Genomic DNA, 18,973 nt, shown 5'->3' on the forward strand with positions numbered 1-18,973 from the left:
GTGCAGCTCCCCAATCTTGCAAGACACGCCCCGCCTGGTCAGGAGATGCCTGGTAAGGCTTTAAAATCAGGATCTCCCTCTTCTCCGCCTGCTGCACCTCCAACGTCAACCCCCGGCCCACGCAGATTTGGTACGCAGATTTGCATCGTGAACATACGAGCCCTCAAGCGGTAACATAAGGTACTTAACCGGACGGCCTGTACTCCGTACGCGCAGATGCCCGCAGCAAAGGGGTTGAAGGAGATTAATACCCACGCCACGGCAACGCAAATCTGGTTCCTGATGTTGTCCGTCGTCCTGCGTTTCCGATGTTCTGATTGAGTTGAGATCCAAGCGTGCGACTACCTTTTAGCCGAGGCAAATTCCTGCTACTGCTGCTCGGCACTCATTGCCACCGCTCGCCGGAACCCTGGACATGATCCATCCCGACCTTCGAGAAGACGACCCGCCAGGGATTGCTGGCCTGAAGCATATAATAATACTAATACATTCGACTCATCACTTCGAACACAAAGCGCAGTATCACACAGCCTCAACACGTGGGCTTTCCTCCCGGCAGTGCCATTATCGCCGTTCTGGTTGCTAATATTTCAGGTAGCCGAATATACCTGTCGGGGTATGTCTGCGCAATCGACCCGCAGTGCTTCGTGTTGACACCTGCAAAGACGGCAAACCGGAGGATCTGGTGCTCCAGAGTGCGCGGCCTGTGCCGTATATCCTCCCTTGCTTCTCCTTTCGAGAGAGAACGAACGTCGACAACGCAGCTTGGCAGCATCGTACTCGTAAGTCGCGACGATCATGCTCGTATCCGATGCCATTTGACGCTGCCGCGTGGCTCAAATCACTTGATGTACACGTTGTCGCCACTGCGATGCACAAGAGCTGCGCGTTCGAAGCAGTACCGTGCCGATTGCAGATGTGCTTCGAGCTCTTCGGTACACTCACTCGCTCCATATTATTCAACAAGCTCCGACCTTCCAAGGCTTACGTGAAGCCAAGACAGTGTACCGGGGGCATTTCATGGGCCGCTTCCAAACCCTGCACTGATATCCTGTTTCTTCCGCTTTCCTTCACCCCTTTCCGGGGGTATGTTGTTTTGCTCACCTTGTTGCACTGTCTCCCCCAGCAAACGAATGCTACTTGTATTTCATACCACGTGTAAGTGAGGCGCCGGGTCAAGGTCTGCGCCACAAGACGCGAGGGGTTTTGCGCCCAAGCCATCCCAAACCTTGCCCTGATTATTAAGACTCTGCAGAGCCTCCGATTCGAGGTCCTAGAGGCTTTTTCTCGATTCTGTCTCTTGCTGACAGACAGGCGTCCCTCTCGTTATTATTAGTCTCATCTAGTGCCTGGTGCTTGGAGCTATTGTTACCGTTGCACTCCAACAGTGCGCCAAGCTCGAATGCCAGGGTGAGGTGAGATGGGCGTGGGTGATGAGAAAGGGGGGTTGAGATACCACCGGAGCCGCAGAGAGGAAAAGAGACAAAACCTCGTCCTTGAGTCGTGGTTTGGGGTGCGCATACGGACTGTCTCTTTTCACCGTCTCTCTTCGCGTGCTCCCAAGTCCTGCAAGTGGAAACACAAGCACCATCTCTACTACCCGGCAACCCGGGACTGCGATCACCAGCCATTCAAGCCGCGCACTGGTTTGTCGCGCATCTCCAGAGAGGAATCAATTAGTCCGGGGCCGGCGAACAATTGCCTCAGGCTAACAGCAAAGAGCTCCAAGGGCGGTGCGCGCTATCCAGCTACTCTGCTATTCTAGTGGTAGCTCAGCATCTGCTAGAGTTTCTCCCACCCAGCTGCCCGCTCCAGGAAACAGGGCTCGGCCAAACAGGTCCGGGCTCGGCAGCAAACCATAGGATGAAAATGGACCAGAGCGCCAACACCCGTGGATGAGGCGCGGATGGCTAGTGGTGATGACGGGCGTAGTGAATCGCCCCGGCCGCCGAATAAGCTGCCGTTGTCAACGAGCGACGCCAAAGGACTGGAGCTTAGGCCATCCCGGAGCGTCGCATTTGTTCCGCGTGCACTGAAGATCGACTGCAGCAAAGCCAATCAACCGACGACTCTTTTTTGTCTCGATATCCTGCGTCTCGTTGGCTGTCATTGTGCCTGTTCCGGTCCTGCTCCAATCCGGGGCCCAGCAGGCTGGAATCACAAGCCAGAAAGCCCCACCCCTCGAAAATTGCCTAATTCGGTGGAACCGCCGCTGGGCGTCCAATCGATGATGCAGCGCAGGAACATGGGATTCATGCTCGCTCGCTTGAAGGAAAAGGTGCATGGGAATGCATGCAGGCAAAGTTGGCCGGCATGCCTTATGTTGAATACTTTGCTCTAGTATTTTGAGAGCGATGCTGACCTGTAGAACTGAGTGAGATGACCTTGACGAGCTGTCCTCACTCTTTGTTCCATCGCCGCTGCAGTATCATAGTCCCGCTACGACAGCCTATGGTTCCAGTGGAGATGCGAAAGACAAAGATCCCGGCTAAAAGAAACAAACTTGCTTTTCTCTCCCTTCCTCTTCAACCTCCACTCCCCAAAACCCAAAGACCAGGCAGGACGTGATGAAAAATAGCGTGCCTGGCCCCCAAAACTTAAAGACCCACGCACGTTCTAGTACCTGCAGTAAATTCGAAGTAAGCAAATCCGAAACGCTGCTTGAGAAGACAAGCTGTTCGTCTTTCCACTTGACCTCTTTCAACAGCTCCATGTACTGGCAGCGTCTTCAACCTACCGCAGCCCCGCAACGTCATATATCAACAGGCGAGAGAGTAACTACCCACGGTAGGTATCCAAAACAGATAAATCGATCCACCCAAGCTCCCTTTACATATGACTCCATATCCATCTCAAACTCTCAATTTTGCATGAAGCCACCCTCCGCAATCCCCGTATCAAATCCGCCCCAGGCAGCATATCGTAGATCGACATGCCTTGTATACCTACGCACCTAGAACCCGAATTTTCTCAATCCATTGGCCAGGAAAAAAAAAGGTGAAGAACCTAAAGATAAAAGAGATAAACGCTTCGCACGCACTGCGCCCCGACCAATCCGTCCTTCTCTTCCCAAAGCAAGTATAGCGGCCCTCCCTCCCCCGAGGCACCGGGGGCTAAGGGAGTACATACGTAGTAGTAGTAGTAGTAGTAAGGTAGAGGAGGGAAAAAAAAATAACGGCTAACCTTAGCACCATTTTCTCATCCATCTTAGTAGCTTTTTCTGCAGGGACAAAAGGTAAGGTAGGTTACTTTGGCTTCGTACAATTGGTAGTAGCAGGTAAGAGTAGTGGTTTCAAAAGGGACCGTAGCAGTTACCTAGTAGTTATCTTAGTACTATCGTGGTAAGTAAGGTAGTCGTACTTGTAAAAGTCAGTCCATCTTATAATCCTCGGCCTTTTTTTTCCTCTTTTAACTTTTTCTTTTGCGGCTTTGCCTCAGCGTGGACAATAGATAGTGGTGTCCCGACACCCTCTTCCTGAAGAAGATCGTTCGCCCCTTCCCCCGGGCTCTCGGCCGCTCATTCGGAAGGAGCCTCTTCAAGTTCCTCCCTCACGTGGCAAAGAGACTTCCTTTCTTCTTTTCTCCTTGCCTTCCGGCGTTCGTCTTCCCATTCAGTCTCCCTTCTCTTCCTCATCCCAAGGTTCGACCTGCTCTTCATCAGCGCCTGGGAGCGTTTCACGATCAAGTTCACTTCACAATAATTGCCGGTTCGATTGCCCCTCCTCGGATTTCTCACTCGACAGCGTCTTCTCCATCGCGCCAAAGAGAAGAGTTTACCAGGGAGACAGGAGCTTGGATTTCCGCTCAATTGCTTCCCGCAGTCACCTTGACAGAGAGCAGAATACCGGGACTCGGTCCTGGAGAACACGCTCAACCGAGTCTGGACACTTTCACATCCATCTCACGACCATCTCCCCCGCGATCCGAGGTCGAGGAGGAGCATCTCACCACGCCTCGCCAACCCGCCCCCGGATCCCGCCTCTGCGCTCCCACAGAGCCCCCGAGCACTCGGCTGGACACAACAGGCCTCATCCGGTCCAAAATGAGGCTATCCGGCATCGCCCTCTCCATGGATTCGCATGCCCGCAGCTCTGGAGACGTCTGGAGAGACTCGCGGGGAGTCACCTGACATTGGCGCTAATGGCCCAAGTCCTGGTCGGTGGTCAAAATCGGTGAAAGTCAAGGCTGCCATTGGCCAGAAGAGAGGGGGTCCACAGGCGGATTGACCAATCACGACCCCAGCTTTCACCGAGAATGCGCATCCGATGGTGGTGTAAGTGGCAGAGCGAACCCAGAGTCCCCTTGGATGCCAAATCTATAATTCTCTTGTGTCAGGCAGAGTTCCTGAAGCAGACAAATCTTACACAAAAGACTTGGGACATTGGGCATCTTCACCTTATCGTCCATCTGACAGGAAGCCACCTGCTTCAATTCGTCCTGGTAGCTAGGCAAGGTCCCACTGCGTCCCGTGACTTACACGGATATCAACATGGATTCCCCTCGGGACATGAACCGGATGGGACTTGAAAACCCCCGTCTCTCCCCTTCCCCGGAGCTAGAGGAGCTCTTCCACCAGGTCTTCGACTGGCAAGCCTACTCTGGGGACGCTAAGCCTTCTGATCCCTCCTCTTCTCATCACCATCACCGCCAGCAGTCCCTCAGCAGGATCATCACCGACATCCCCTCCTTCATTAGAGACCTTACTCTGGAGTCCGATAGGGATTTCTTCGACATGCCTTCGTACTCATCTGACGATGGACTCACGTCTGACTACTCGGCCGGCCAGACCCCCCCAGAGCTGGTCCAGGGCGGCAGCTCGTCGCCCTCGGACCACTCGGGGGCGTCGCCCTTCCTGGAGCCCCTCGACGATGGTCACTACCACCCGGAGGCGTCTCTCAGGGAGGTCCAGGCCCAGGACGATGAGTGGACGTACCCGCAGACCGACCCGTCCAAGGGCATGGTCCAGGGCTACCCTCACCACTTGCAAGTCCAACTGGACGAGCGCCTGCGGAGGGCCGCCGACCAGTCGTCCAAGCTCAAGCGTCGACGATCTGGCAATGACCTGGAGAAGAGGCAAAGGCAGTTGGTAGACCCCAGCCAGACGGCAGACGTCCGCAAGAGTGGAGCCTGCTTGCCATGCCGTGTGTCTAAGACCCGAGTAAGAAGTCACTGTACCTCCCAGGCCCCCCCTAGTTGAAATGACAAGAGCTGAGATCTTCTTACCCCCAGTGCCATGATAGTGGAGTCTGCCCAACGTGCAGGAAGGCCTTCCCGGACCATTCTCACCTGGCATGCACTCGCGCCACACCATCCACGTTTTGGCCCGTAATGGGCAAGATCCCCGGTATGTAGCGCACGACTATACACAACTCCAGTTGTGCAAGTACCGGAACATCCCATAGCTCAGGGTGCTAACAAGCGTGATGTGTGTAGATGTCTGGTCCACCAATCCCAAGGAGGAGGAGCAACTTTGCTCCGGCCCGCGGTTTTACACGGGAAAGCCCCGTGAGATCTCGGTCTTCTTCACCCCGGACACCAGCCTGCCAGCCCTGCGCGCCACGGTCCAGGCGTACAGGTCGCAGGGGGGCTCCGAGGAGACAGGCAGCCTGACAAAGGCCGACTTCCCTCGAGACTGCGTTCCGAGCCACCAGCTTCTGCAGCGATGGGTCGAGGACCAGATCCGAACAGAGCAAAAGCCCGACTTTCATCAGTCGGTCCAGAACTTTGTGCTCTCATACTCGGAAGAGGGCTGGGGACTTCCCAAGGTATGTGCAGCCGACATGACCCTGGTTGGGGGAGTGTGTTGTTTGTCGGTGAGCTAACCGAGCCTCGCAGCACGACCTCGTCAACAAAGTCCACAGGATGAACTGCTTCTTCCGCATTTGGAAAGCAAGGCAATTCTGGTGCTTGGACCCGACCAACAAGCTCACCACTCTGCCTCTGTCTGTCCAGGCTCAGCTGAGGAACATTGCCCGGCGAGCCATTTACTCACTTGAGCATGACATTCTCAAGGAGATGGACGAGTGCATTGCGCAGCAGGGCCCGCCCAAGGCTCAAGAAAGAATCGCCATCTGGGCCAGCATGTGGCAGCTCATTCTCATGTACCGAGAGCTCCTGCAGGGCTTCAAGACCCATATCGGCCGCCTTGCGACCAGTAAGAGCGAGACAGCCCAGAACAGTGAGTAGCCCCAGAGGAGACGAACGAGAGGAGAGGGGAGAAGAAGAGGAGAACAGGTTGTGACGAAAGGAAAATCGGGCTTCAGGATGAGTGCTGACAAGCTTGACAGTTGCCTTCCAGGGACAACTCTACAAGCGTCTCGCGGACAGCTTCTTCCCGCTCTTGGTGGTGTTTTACCACTACCAATTCCGGACAAAGAAAAGCCTGGAGCTGTCGCTTGACTGGCTCAAGGCGCCAACATACCCTGCCGCGCTATGCCACAATAGGGCAATCCGCGAGTCTGCCCAGCAGCTTCTCGACTGCCGCAAAGACCACTGTAAGTTGCCCTCATCGTCGTCGTCGTCGTCGTCGCCAATGATGTTGTCGGTGCACTGCTAACATTCGAAATCAGACCAGAAACTGCAATCTTCAAAGAGCGAGGTTGACCAGCTGCTGTGCGTCTTCGTGGTGAACCATGAGCTGAAGAAGATGAACGCGAGGAAGCGCCCCTCCAAGGCCAAGTCGTCAAAGCAGGCGATCGAGGACGATTGCGATGATGATGCCGAGTGATGAAATCTCTGCAAAACAAGTTCTGAGGACATGCTTTCATGAGCTTATGACTGGATGACAAAAAACAACAAGAATGCAAATGGGAAAATTTTGGACTAGGAAAATGGGCTAGGAAAATGATGGATTTCTTTTGTTTCTTTTGCTCTTTTGTTTGGGCAATCACTCTTTTTTGGTGTTTTGGGGTGGGGATCTTACGTCGATATGTTTTGCTTTGTCATGATATGATATGATATGATATGAATCGATATGGCTTTGCTCACCTGGTCGGGGGAAGAGAAGAAAAATCTGTGAAAGGGTAAACAGTAGTATGATGATGATGATGATGATGAAGATGAGTGAAGAAATCATGATTGAATGACTATTTGCGCAGAGATCGTCTTGGCGGATGCCTTGCTTGCCGTGGGTTTGGCCGCGGAGTTGACCAGGTCGATGAGATCCTCCTTGTTGATCCGTCGGGCACACTCGCTAGCTAAGCCAATCTTGACCAAAACTCTGTCCTTCTTGCCTTGTCTCGGCTCGACGCGGGATTCGAAGCTGTGTATCTCTGTTAGAGCTTGTTATATCAGGGAGGCCATTGCAAAGAAGGGGGCAATGCCAGAATCAAAACAGAAGAAGAGAGACGCATGTTAGAACTTTACCTGATAGCGTTGACGACCTCGTCCGCCAGCCTCGGCAGGACAGGGAAGACGGCCGCCAAGACACCGGCCACGGCGCCGAGGTACTGCGCCCAAAGCGACGCGCCGGCGGCCCTGTCGTCGAGGATGCCCTGCAGGCCCCTGTGCAGCTGGGCGTCGAGGGGGCCGAGGCCGCCTCCCCAGCGGGCGGCGACGCCGAGGCCCAGGAGGGCGCGGACGAGGTGCGTCAGGCCGGGGCAGTCGGTGTCGCGGGCGACGGCGTCGTGGAGGGCAAAGGAGGCGTTTGCGTCGGCGCCGTGGCCGTGGCGGCGCCAGACTTCGCGGACGAAGAGCATGCCGGCGCCGGTGGTGAGGATGGTGGGGACGGCGGGGGAGAGGTTGGGGGGCAGGGAGTCTGCTAGTTTGGAGAGGATGGCCTGGAAGACTTGTCTCTCGGCGTCGTCTCTCAGGTTGGCGAGCACGTCGAGGGGATTGCTCTCCCTGATCTCGCGGGGCAGCTTCATCATCAGGGCGCCCTGCCGGTTGGAGCCTCCGCAAAAGGTGACCCAGCCCAGGTAGGGGACGGCCTGGACGAAGGCGTCGACGACGGCGACGATGGCGGGGAACTGCTGCCTGCGCCGCTTGGACAGGCCAAAGATCTTGCCCTCGTGGCTGGCGTTGAGCTGCAGCATCCGAGCCGTCTCCTTGAAGCGCGAGCCGCGCACGGCGTATGTGTTGGACGACGAGATGGGATAGGGACTGATGGGGTCGTCGTGCATCAGCATGCTGCCGTAGCCGCGGAACCCGCCGCCGCACATGTAGACGTCGACGAGGGGCTTCTCCTGCTGCTGCTGCTGCTCCTCGCCCGTCTCGTTGGCGGCCCTGATGGCCTCGAGGGCAGGGAACCTGGCGCACAGCCGGGCGAACAGATCCCTCAGGCCGTCCCTCAGCTTGGCCGTCTCCTCGGCCTGCACGTGCTCGGGATTCTCTTGTAGCACACGCATTAGCTTTGCGGCACCGTAAGGCAGGCTCCCGCCGGCAAGAGCTGCCTCCATCTCGTAGTCCTGGGCGCTCGTGTCCACCCAGGTCATCTGCACGCTGCCGCCTCCCAGGTCGAGGAACAGGGCACCGCCTGGGACCCCGCCGAGGCCGCTCCTGGATCCCATGACGGCGCCGAGGAGCGTCTCGACGGGGGGGTCGAGGATGGAGACTGAGAGCCCGCCGGTGGCATTTGCAATGGCGTCCAGCATCTCGGGGGCGTTGACGGCCCGACGCATGGCCTCGGTGGCCAGCACCATGATGTGCTCGGGAGGGACATCATGGGAGACGGCCAGGTGGTGGAAGCGTGCTATGGCAGACGCCACCGCCTCGATGGTCGCGGCAGGGAACACAGGCCCGTCAGCGGACGGCGTCAGGGCGTCAAACAGCGAGATGGCCTCTCGTGCAGAGTAGACAGGGTCCAGGAGGCGAGTCCGGGGAGGTGCTAGGGATGTGATGCTGAAGCGAATGCCGTTGCTGGTTGCCCGCCGGTGTCAGCATCCATGAGCTGTATAAGACGTGGGAGCCAGAGAGCCGGGCAAAGAGACTCACCTGCCCATGTCAACCACGGCAAACAGGTGGTTCTGCTGGTCCGGACGCCATGGGGGCAGCTTCTCGGACAGATTCTCCAGCGTCACCACGTTGGCGTTGGCGGCCGGCATGATTTAATGGCGCCCGCCTTGGAGTCGTAGGCCGAGCCTTGACGGCGCCTCATTGTCAGCAGTCGAGCCTCTCTATCAACAGCCTCGAGAAAAGGAGGAAGAAAAAGAAGAGGAGACTAAGTCGAGTAATCGGGATACGTACAAGTGGCCGTGAGCGCTAGCCCTCGAGATAACCTGTCACAAAACTTATTCCGCACGCGTCTGCTGCACGATCCGGGTCGATCGGTCTCCAAGGCCGAATGCAACGGAAGTTTTGGGTTTTGGGAAGCAAGAAAAAAGGTTCAGGCGGTTGGTTGGCAGAGAAGCTGAGCGAAGTTTGGGCCATGCCGGGCGTGGGGTTTCAGTGGATTCACGGCTAGCTCTTAGCACCCAGACAGTGAGTCGCAGCGCTAGAATATACTAGGTAGTGGCAGGCGGACGGTTCCGAATTTCCGGCAGGGTACCTCGCGGGGGGCGGGAATCTGGAATGAATCTGGAATCCATCTGGTATCTGGGCTGCTATCATACTAGCACGGTGATAGAGATGTTGGCTTAGAACTGAAGACAAGGACAGAGGACGAAGCCCCTTCTCGACATCTCTTCTTTTCTCTCCCTCGTTTGCACGCAGAAAAGGTCGGGGGAACGAGGCATAGATGCCCAACAAAGCCTCCCCCCCACCACCACATTATGTATTCGAAGCAATGCTCATGCACTTCATCTGACATCTGTCGAATAGCCCACAGCCCGCGAGGCCTCGACCAATCGACGCCGCCCTTTCACCTTGCACGCAGAGGCATACGTGGAACAGCGTCGTCCTGTCCATGCCGTCGCCCTACCTACTTGTACATGCCTAGCCCAGTTGTCCAGGCCTTGTTCTCGTAACTCGCAACTCGGTGTGCCGCTCCATTCCTTGCCGCTCCATTGCCTCCACCCTCCGACCCTTTCGCCTTTCTTCCTGCGTTGAGAAAGGAGTCTGGCCTTGCTGGACCGATGCTCTGGCTGCCACATCAATGACGAATGACTGTGGAGCGGCTGCTGCGAGGTTGTCACCAGCCGGACGCGGCTGACCTCGCTCCGGCGGGACTGATCGGTACGAGGCCACCACCCAGAGGGAGCGGATGGGAGTACGAGCATACAGCTCCCTTGTTGAGCTTGACAGACGAGGCCGGCCGTGAGTTGGATGCGCATATCGGTCGATGGCATCATCCAGGGTTAGTGAGCTCGGGTCTGCCAGCAAGGTGCATAATCGCATTGCATCGTGTCCGAATTCTGGCTCCTCTTCGGCTCGTGGGACAATGCATCTGCCACCGACGGCAGGTCGTACATGTAGTTGTAGTGGTATCGTGTGCAGAGTACGTGGACGTGTGTGTGAACTGTCTGTCTCCAGGCGTCAGCGGCTGCAATGCTATTACTCAGTCCGAGTTATGCTTGAAAGTGTAGAACACGTACCGCGCATACATACTCGTACGTGTTGGCCATGTAAAGCAAGGTATGGAGCATCTCAACACCTGTAGGAACTCATCCATGGCAGCCGCATGTCGTCGACGGCTGCGATTCGCTCGGCTCCGTGGCCCTGTATGCCGTCTGCGTCGGGGTTACATAGCATAGGCAATGTGCACTCAGGAGTTGCTGTTCGGAGTGGGATTGAGCAAGCACATTTCCCTCCCATCGTTGGCAATGGCAATGGGTCGATTCAAATGCGTTTTCAGCCCCGGGGACAGAAACGATGTGTAATCTCGAGGCCTGCCAATGACACCAAGGCATGCCCTCCCCCCACACTGCCGGGAAGCGAAGCCGTCTCCCAAAGGTGGTGTCGCTTCGCGGACTGCACAACTGGATGATGAGGGAAGAGGGAAGTGGTTCAGGTATGTCTGTGTGTTGTCCGCACCTACACGTACATATGCGTGCTGATGGCCCCTCACCAGCAGCATCAGCGCGCTGCAACCAAACCGGTGAGGAGGATTGGAATGGAATATGCGACAAGAGTAGGGTAGGCCAGGGTTCTCTATCTCGATAATCAGAGGCTATGACCCGGGTGAAGATGGAATAGATGCAAGGTAGTGAGTGAATGAGAAAAGAGAAAAGAAAGAAAGAGAGGGCCGTAACAGAGGGAGAACTGCCTTATCCATGGTTGTTCACTTTCCGCATTGAGGAGGTGATGATGAGCGGCAATTATGCGCGCTGCTCTTCTTGCCCAACAGTTCTCGTACTTGTGAGGTGACCATCGACTGCTGCCCAAAGACTAGAGTGTTGGCTATCACGATGTCACTCGTATTCAGACGAAGGGATGAAGCAGTACATGTAGCCCGAAATGCTTAGGGATTAGAACAGGACATTGATTGAAAGCGCTAGACCTCAAGTGCTCCCAATACTCCCAGATACTCTTTGCCCCCCCCCCCCCACCCCAACGACGAAGCCTTTTTGCAGTGTATCCAGCAGAGTTCTCCATGTGCTCTCGTTGCTCTCCGTGCCCGTGTCATCACGTATCACTTACCATTCGGTACGATACTCCGCATCCTCTTCGTGTACAGGACTTTATTCCGTTACACAGCTCAAGGCAAAGACCCCTCATTAGCCCATCTCAGGCCACTCATTTTGACGTACCAGGGCCTCGTCCTCGCCGCTGCCCAATCGGTCGCCCACATGTCAAGTTGAGGAGAATCGGCGGCTCGACGTGCGTGCTTCTGACTGGCAGCGATAATGGATAATGCTCCAATCATCGAGGGTGTGGGCCAGGCCGCATGCAACTGTATCCTGTACCCGCCGCCTCTGTCTCTCACTTTTCATCGTACATGTACATGAATGAATACCTTACATGGTCGATGGCCGATATTCGCCGAAAGCTCTTGCATTGGCGGCTGCGACTCTAATGTGAGGATCACGGGACTCCATGTGAGGTCTGTCTCCGTGTAAGTGCAAGTATGGTGTAAGTGTGGTGCAAGTGTGCAAGTGCTGGTGTTCATGATGGCATCATCACCAAAAGACAAGCTTGGGCAGCGTCACTCGATCAATCGACCTCATCGATCGAGCCCTCCATCCTCCTCTCAGCACAGCACTCGCAGCAGTCGTCCAATCAGCCCTTTGTGCTCTCTTCCCCCCCCATTGGCCTCTGGGCTGCTTATCGTGCGATTCCCCTCGCTTGCTCGCTTAGCTGATAGCAGAGCCCCGCTTTTATGATGCACACGTTTCCCCCCTCAGACGCGTTTAGACGCGTGCTTTTCGCGAAATTCCAGCCTTTAGCGCGCTCCGCCCCAGATATTTTTCCAACCTCGTTTCTTCTCCCACCTCGTCGTTGCGAGCACAGCCCACGATGAGGGGAGACTGCTCTGACGAACGAAAGTGATCAATTGCAAACCTGAAGCTGTCCTGGCTGCCATGTATGCCGAGTGGATGAGCCAGATGATACATGTACCGAGGCCGCCGTACTTTCTTTGCTTTCACCCCTTCTTCTTCTCGTTGTCTGATACGGCGGGACAATCTACCTTAGATACGGGGTGACTTCTGTGCTGGCAGTGGGAGCAATGCGATGTGCCCTTGTTGCTGCTGCGGGTGTGGTCTCACAAGCGCCTTCTGTCTCAAGAGCCGCGTGCTGTCTATCGTAAGGTTGAATGCTTGGAGCTGTTTAGCAGACCACAAGGCCAATCTGCCAAGACGGGTGCACGTGGGATGAGTATGTAAGGTAAGGTAAGGTAGGCAGCCAACATGAAATCCCATGACATTAGCCCATGTATGAAGTGCAAGCATGATGCGCTCTGCAGTGATAACGCTACAACCTGGATGGGTCAGATAGAGCGAGGTGTAAGAGTCCACAGTGCGTGGGAGCTACATGTCCACGTCCTCCCAACTCCCTCCATCGTGACAAGACAAGTCTAGCCCCTGTCTGGACAAGTACAGAGCAATCCGCGCGTCTCCTGTCTCCTCTGGTTGCTTTCCCCTGAAGATGCCGGGAAGGCTCCCAAGCCGTGCCATTGCTAGACTTCTGCGGCAATGCTAGCACTCTGGCTCCCGGACCTGCTAGAAGGGAGGGGCCGCAGGAGCAGACGCAAGAGGCTTCGGAAAGGCAAGACTGTCAGTCTTATTCCAGCAGGTCAAGCTTTATGGTGGCATCCAACTTTCTCTCTTGTGGCCAGCCAGAGCTCCACCTAGGTAGCTCGAAGGCTTTCTGTAAAATATGGATTCAAGTGCAGCTGCTTGCCGCACTGTCCTGGGACGATTGGGATGTGTGACCAACCTAGGACAGCTCCATGCCCATGCGGGCGTGCGTGCGAGTGCTCGCCGGGACGGTGATGGTGACAAGCGGACGGAAGCCCTAGAGAAGCAGGCCGACAATGTCCCACCCCTGGTGGAAGACACATGACGCGCAAGAGGAGGCCATCGACAACGCTTTCCCATCAAAGAGCCCGTCCCTCTTCTGCGCTGGGCCTGTCCCGCCGTTTCCTCACGCTACGGAGGAGGAAGCGAGCGAAAGCGCGGCGGCCACACTTGCAATCTGGCGATACACCGTGGTGAGCTGTTTGCTGATGGTTGAAGCAATTGATACCAGCGGCAGCACTAGCAGCGCGTGGGATAGATTGGTAGTAGGCAGCGGTAGTCCTTTTTCAACCCGTTTCCAACAAGGGATCCAAAGGAGGGAGGTGTCGTCTGCCGACTCGCGGTCAAACGTGCCATGTCCTTGTACATGTATGCAGATCCGGCTGCACTCTCGTCTGTCGTCTCCTGGTTCCCACCCCTTTGGAAATCGTCACTATCATCGTGCCTCGAGGCTTGACTCGGGCTCGCCGCTCGACCGCACGGTTCAATGCATTGCCAGAAGTCGCAATTGGCAAGCATCGTCACTTATACCGGCGAAATGCTCCCCTTGGCTCTCTGCCCAGGGTCAATTAGGGGTCTTGAGCTGCTAGCTCGACGGTCGCCTCCTAATCGTCGTCTCCCAGGCCCAGCCCGACAGGCAAAGACCCTGCCTTTTGGCTCCTGGAGCCGACGGTGGCATCGCAGCCGTTGGGCCCAGAATTTGCCGGTACTACTACGACTTCTCGAGTCTTTTGGGGGCGTGCGTCTGCGAATGGACGCCGGGAGACTGGAGACTGGAGGTACCGGGCTGGAGGTAAGGTACCGTGGACTTCGATGTGGGATTGCAGCAGCGTCGAGGGGTTTTAGCTCGGTTGTGCCAACGGCACCGGTACCTGTACGAGTGACGGTCGGACAACTGTGCGCAACCGCAGGTACCAGTACCGCAGCGCCGCCGAGAGAGGGCCCGCGCCACCCGCAGCGTGGCTCCAGCATCCGCTGGCCGGCCTGCGCGCAGTGGCTGTTTTTGGCTCTGGGCTGCCCTGTCCGTGGCCCGTCTAGCGGCGCCGTTAGTGGCCCTGCACCCTCTGCACCCGCTGCAAGTCGCTGCGCTCTGCCTGCACCTCTGCGCTGCTCCCCCCCCCCACTGCCCTACATACAAACCCAGCACCACCCTGTCGCCCGCCTCTCTCCCCCCGTTTTCCTTCTCCATTCCAGTCCAGTCCAGTCTCTCACCTTTGCGCCGCTGCCTCTGAGCCCGCGATCCCGCCCGTGGGGAGACGCCGACCCTGAGTCCGAGTCTCTGCCACTGCGAACAGCTGCAACCGCCCTCGACTGGCTGCGTCTGCGCTCTGCGCCCGCGCTCGACATCGCCCTTGAGCCCCGTCCGCTGGCGTCCCGGAACCTCACCCCCTTGCCTCGCCTCGCTTCACCGCACCCGGCCCATCGACTATCCACACCGCGGCGACAGCCAGAGGAGCAGAATAAGGGACCCAGGCGCCCGTTCTCGCGGTCGCGACAGCTTCCGCACGCCCTTCTGCCCCTCGGATCCTACCGCATGAGTGCTTGATACTTTGCTCGACGACGCTCTCTCCCTCCTCGTACCGCGCCGCTGCTGTCGCGCGCATTCGCAATCAGAAGCGCATCACCTCGTCGCCGCCCAGCGATTGCCGCTCTCTTCGCCCGCGCTGTTTATCACGAGCGACGCCGTGTTTCGCCTGATCGCGCTTTCGCAGCCACGCTTGCGCAGGACAATCAATCACTGGAGGAAGACACAATAGAAACAGAATAAAGAAAGAAAGAACAGAGAAAAGCTAGAACAAGAAAGAAAACGTTGGGCCAAACCAAAGCAACCCAAAACAAACACCACTGCGGAAACCTGCCAGAGGCGCCATTCCAGCCGCTCGAGACATCGCAATCACGCTTCGCATCATTGACTCAGCCGGCTGGGCGCGACATTGTACTTCTAGCGCTGCCTCTCCTCCCTTTCCTCGCTCCTCGTGCTGTTGCTGTCCACCATTCGCATACCTCGACGCCAGCGCCCGCAATGCCTCCCTTGCAATCTCTCATGGCGCCTCGCACTCGGGGGTCTCGCAAGGCTGCTCGCGGACCTAAAACCCCAGAGCCCTTCGCGACGACTGACACTCAACCCCCTTCTCCTCCGCGACCGCGATTCCGGCTCAGGCGACGAGCTCCCTTGTCTAATCTCAAGGCTCCCACCCAGCAGTTTCTCGCGTCCGTCGCGACGGCAGACGTACCCATTCCAAGCATCGAGGAGCCTCGCCTGGTCGACGAAGACATGGCGGTGGATACGCTCACCACAACCTTCCCTCGATTCAGCCCTTACCATCTGGCCATCCCCGGCGACAGCGCGTTGCCTCGCGGGAGGGCCTACTCACCTCCCAAGACTCCCGCGCCTCGCGCTGTTCCCTCACTCTCACCCAAACGCTTTCCCAACTGGTCGCTCGACCAGGCCTACAGCAGCCTTGAGTCGAGCCCGGAATGCGACAGCCGCCCGTCGACGGCGCAGTCGACGCAGACGGCCAGCTCGCTCTTCAGCCGCTACTCGCTGAACTCAGACAACCTCAGCCAGTACAGCATTGACACCGACGACCTCGACCAGCTCGGCTCTTCGTCCATTGAAGACGGCAACAAGACTATCACGCTTCGCGTCCCTGGCGCTGCTGCTGCTGCTGCGGCGGCGGCTGCTGGCGCGTCAAGCAGGCGTTCGCGCAGGGCCCCGTGGACCCGGTCAATGAGCCAGCATCTCTGGTCCGTCTACATGACGTATCTGCAAGATCCCCACGTCACACCATTTCACATTGGCAAAAGCGGCATCCCTCCTCACGGAGTATGCACGCGCGTCGCCAGGGAAGCCAAGCGCAGCTGGAAAGGTTCCAAGCCGCAGCAGGCCAAGGCCGCTGCCGACCACAGTGGCAGCGCGACACCCACCGTTGGGGCGGCGCCGACGTCTTATGTGCAGTGGCCGCACAGCTGCGCGGCGACCCGCGCGCATCTCCGGGAGCTCTGCAAGGCGAGGGCGACGACCGCTGCGCGCAGCCAACGCTACGCGGGCCGCAACCCGCCGCCGTTTGGCCGTGCCTCCAATCGGTACTGGAACCGCCGATTGGCGCCCAGCCGATCATCATCCGCCTTCTCCGGAAACGACATGGCCTTGTCCCTGGCCGTTAGCACTTGCGAGTCCATGCAGCCCAACGGGCCGCTGGCCCAGCTTACCGGATCTCAAGACGAGCCATCCGTCGACATTGAGCTCTGCTCGCCGCCGCCCTTGGTCGCAGCCGCTGCCCCTGCGCCGGGCTCGGGAGCTGCCGGTGCCGACTTGACGCGGCTGGGATCGCCCTTCGTGGCTAGGAGCTACGGCCCCAGCGCGTCCAGCTCCCTCGCGGACAGCTTCGGCATGGACCTGGAGCCACAGGGGCCAATAAGCAGCTCGGTGGGGACGCGACGGCGCAGCCTGGGCTCGCCGGCCCGGCTCAGCAACAACAGCCGCGGCAGCACGCAGAAGCGCCGATCCAAGCAGCAGCCTGCGGCTGTCGAGCCCCGGAGGAAGCGTCCTAGTCTCGGCTCGGACTTTTGGGTCGATCCATCCAACAACGGGGGGGCGTCGACGCAAGCCGCGCCCTCGGCCGAGTTCAGCTCCACCACGTCCACCCAGCGGGATGCGCTCTTCATTCCCCGGACCAACCTGCAAGAGCTCTTTGAGGCGTCTCAGCCCCGAGCCCCGTCCCCCTCCTCGTCGTCTGCCCCCATCCACGCCGAGAGGCCCACTGCAACCGCAACCGCGGCGCCGCAAGGAGCCTCGAGCATGGCTTCAAGCGTGAATCCCAGCCTGGGTCCAGGCCTTGCTCCAGGCCTCGCCCCTGCTCTCGCAGCTGCGCCCGCCCGGCTCGGCTCTCCCTTCTCCGCCGCCAAGGCGAGCTTCTCTTTCCCGGGCCGGCGATCGGCCAGCATCTCCGCCATTGACTTTAGCATCATCCGCCGACCCTTTGCAACAGTCCAGCAGCCCGTCGAATCGGAATCGTCGCCGCCCAAGTCGTCTCTGCGAAGCCGTCTGGCCTATATCGACGAGCGACTAAAGGATTTTCGCCGGCGCGACCGGCGGTCCCAGTCGCCCGTCTAAAACCTCCTGCTTTTTTTGAACCAAACTCTTTTCGCCTTGTACAACAAGGCAACTAATCTCGTGCCCTTTCTGCCGACTCCTTTAAAGATGCCTTTTTCGGTCCTACGATTCTCAACGCTCTTCACGGCCTATATCTCGCAATTACGAAATCGCACCCCTGGGCTGTTTCGCCTAATGAACACTGATGCATGTCCAATCAGACGGCAACAGAAATGTTTTGCTCTTTCAACCATCTGGACCGCCCTGTCTCTCACTTCTTTTTTCTGGAAATGTTGTTTCCCTTGCCTGTTTTCTTAATGATACCCGATATATACCTCGCTATATATCAGAGTACCGATATCCTGCGCAATCTGCTTTTTTTCCTATCTATTTCGCCAAACAACCAGATTCCCCCGCCTATGCAGCAAGGGGGGGAGTGACACCATCTATCCAAGCATATACAACGCTCATTCCTAACGACTTTGAATCACGCTCTTTGACGAACAAAAGACATCTGCTTTTTTTCCTTACAACTCATGGAATGAGCCCCATCGAAGGACCCTTGTCCACACCACGGGGAATGACCGTTACGACTTGAACGACGGGATACTGAAACCCGAATTGAGAAATAAAAAAAACAGTACCGGAGGACGAAAAAAGTCTCCCTCACAAAAAGCGTCGGATATTTGTTTTATGTTATTCATGAAGCGACTGCACTTTTTTCCTTGTTCTCTCTTCTTCTTTTCTCCCTCTCTCTCTCCCTCTCTCCCAGAGCTTACCTTACTTCTCCTCCACTATCTACTACTTTTTTCCCCTTTCTTCTCTCATCATAGTTCCTCATCATAGTTGGAAGAGAAGAGAAGAGAACTGAGCATTTGCAGGTATTGGAAGAATTTGGCAAATGTACATTGGCAGTCTTGCTTTCCTCTCTTCTCCTTTACACCATTTTGTCTCATCTTTTCTTTTCTTTCTTCCTTCCTTCTTCAACTTCATTCTGGGGAAAGGAGGGATATTTGTGCAGCGCCGTTCAAAGCTGTGTACTTGGGGCACTTTTATTACTGGACTGTTTTTCTTTCTGTTGCTTGTCTTGTCTTTTTCCAAACTATTTTCTGATATATGATAGCGATAGCGAGTTGCAGAAGAACATGAGAAAAATTACTTTTCCCTATTCTGATATCTACCTATTCAAGTGCTGCCGAATTGAGTTTATCAGTCCGTTTTTTCAGTCCCAAACCTGGCTCAACCACATGAGTAATTCCCCTGTATCATATGACAAGTATACAAGAACACCATCCCTCTTCCCCTTGTGAATCCATTTAAAAGCCGTTCTATGGGATATATATATAAGAAAAATCTTCAAACATCAAAGCGTAAAGTAACCCAAAAATACACCCCTCCCCCGTTTCCTATATTCATAACCAAATCCATGTATACTCCTCCCACATGGGCACCCTCTCGCAAGGTCTGCCCAGAACAGTAAACCGAGAAATATAGTCAAAAACCACCCCCCAAACCGAAAACAAACGCTAAACCGTCGTGAAGATCG

At 56.6% G+C, this 18,973-nt stretch overlaps 4 protein-coding genes across 4 annotated transcripts; 3 read left to right on the forward strand and 1 right to left on the reverse strand.

Moving 5' to 3' along the window:
- Positions 1–4,190: 4,190 nt before the first annotated feature.
- Positions 4,191–6,727, forward strand: BBK36DRAFT_1199320 (hypothetical protein; the record flags this gene model as incomplete). Its single annotated transcript, XM_024897089.1, has 6 exons — positions 4,191–5,158; positions 5,230–5,344; positions 5,434–5,765; positions 5,836–6,178; positions 6,288–6,494; positions 6,570–6,727. The coding sequence occupies exons 1-6, from the start codon at positions 4,490–4,492 to the stop codon at positions 6,725–6,727; spliced, it is 1,824 nt and encodes a 607-aa protein (XP_024750362.1). The 5' UTR covers positions 4,191–4,489.
- A 638-nt stretch (positions 6,728–7,365) lies between these two features.
- On the reverse strand, positions 7,366–9,319 carry BBK36DRAFT_1135247 (hypothetical protein; the record flags this gene model as incomplete). Its single annotated transcript, XM_024892572.1, has 4 exons — positions 9,192–9,319; positions 9,149–9,155; positions 8,932–9,077; positions 7,366–8,856 (listed from the first exon to the last, which is right to left on the reverse strand). Coding segments are annotated over exons 3-4 (1,601 nt in total), but the record flags the coding sequence as incomplete, so codon positions are not given.
- Positions 9,320–13,348: 4,029 nt separating this feature from the next.
- BBK36DRAFT_1140803 (hypothetical protein) lies at positions 13,349–14,877 on the forward strand (the record flags this gene model as incomplete). Its single annotated transcript, XM_024893406.1, has 4 exons — positions 13,349–13,525; positions 13,955–14,124; positions 14,243–14,352; positions 14,531–14,877. 4 exons carry the CDS (start codon positions 13,349–13,351, stop codon positions 14,875–14,877), a joined length of 804 nt encoding a protein of 267 aa, XP_024750364.1.
- A 465-nt stretch (positions 14,878–15,342) lies between these two features.
- Positions 15,343–17,456, forward strand: BBK36DRAFT_1199334 (hypothetical protein). Its single transcript, XM_024897090.1, has 2 exons — positions 15,343–17,051; positions 17,157–17,456. Exons 1-2 carry the CDS (start codon positions 15,355–15,357, stop codon positions 17,446–17,448), a joined length of 1,989 nt encoding a protein of 662 aa, XP_024750365.1. The 5' UTR covers positions 15,343–15,354; the 3' UTR covers positions 17,449–17,456.
- Positions 17,457–18,973: the final 1,517 nt, after the last annotated feature.

This window comes from Trichoderma citrinoviride, assembly GCF_003025115.1.
Source record: "Trichoderma citrinoviride strain TUCIM 6016 unplaced genomic scaffold BBK36scaffold_6, whole genome shotgun sequence".
Taxonomy (NCBI): domain Eukaryota; kingdom Fungi; phylum Ascomycota; class Sordariomycetes; order Hypocreales; family Hypocreaceae; genus Trichoderma; species Trichoderma citrinoviride.

Coding starts and splice junctions, on each gene's coding strand:
- BBK36DRAFT_1199334 (XM_024897090.1), top strand. CDS start 15,355: ATGCCTCCCTTGCAATCTCTCATGGCGCCTCGCACTCGGGGGTCTCGC. Junction 17,052..17,156: donor GCGTCTCAGCCCCGAGCCCC/GTCCCCCTCCTC, acceptor CGTGAATCCCAG/CCTGGGTCCAGGCCTTGCTC.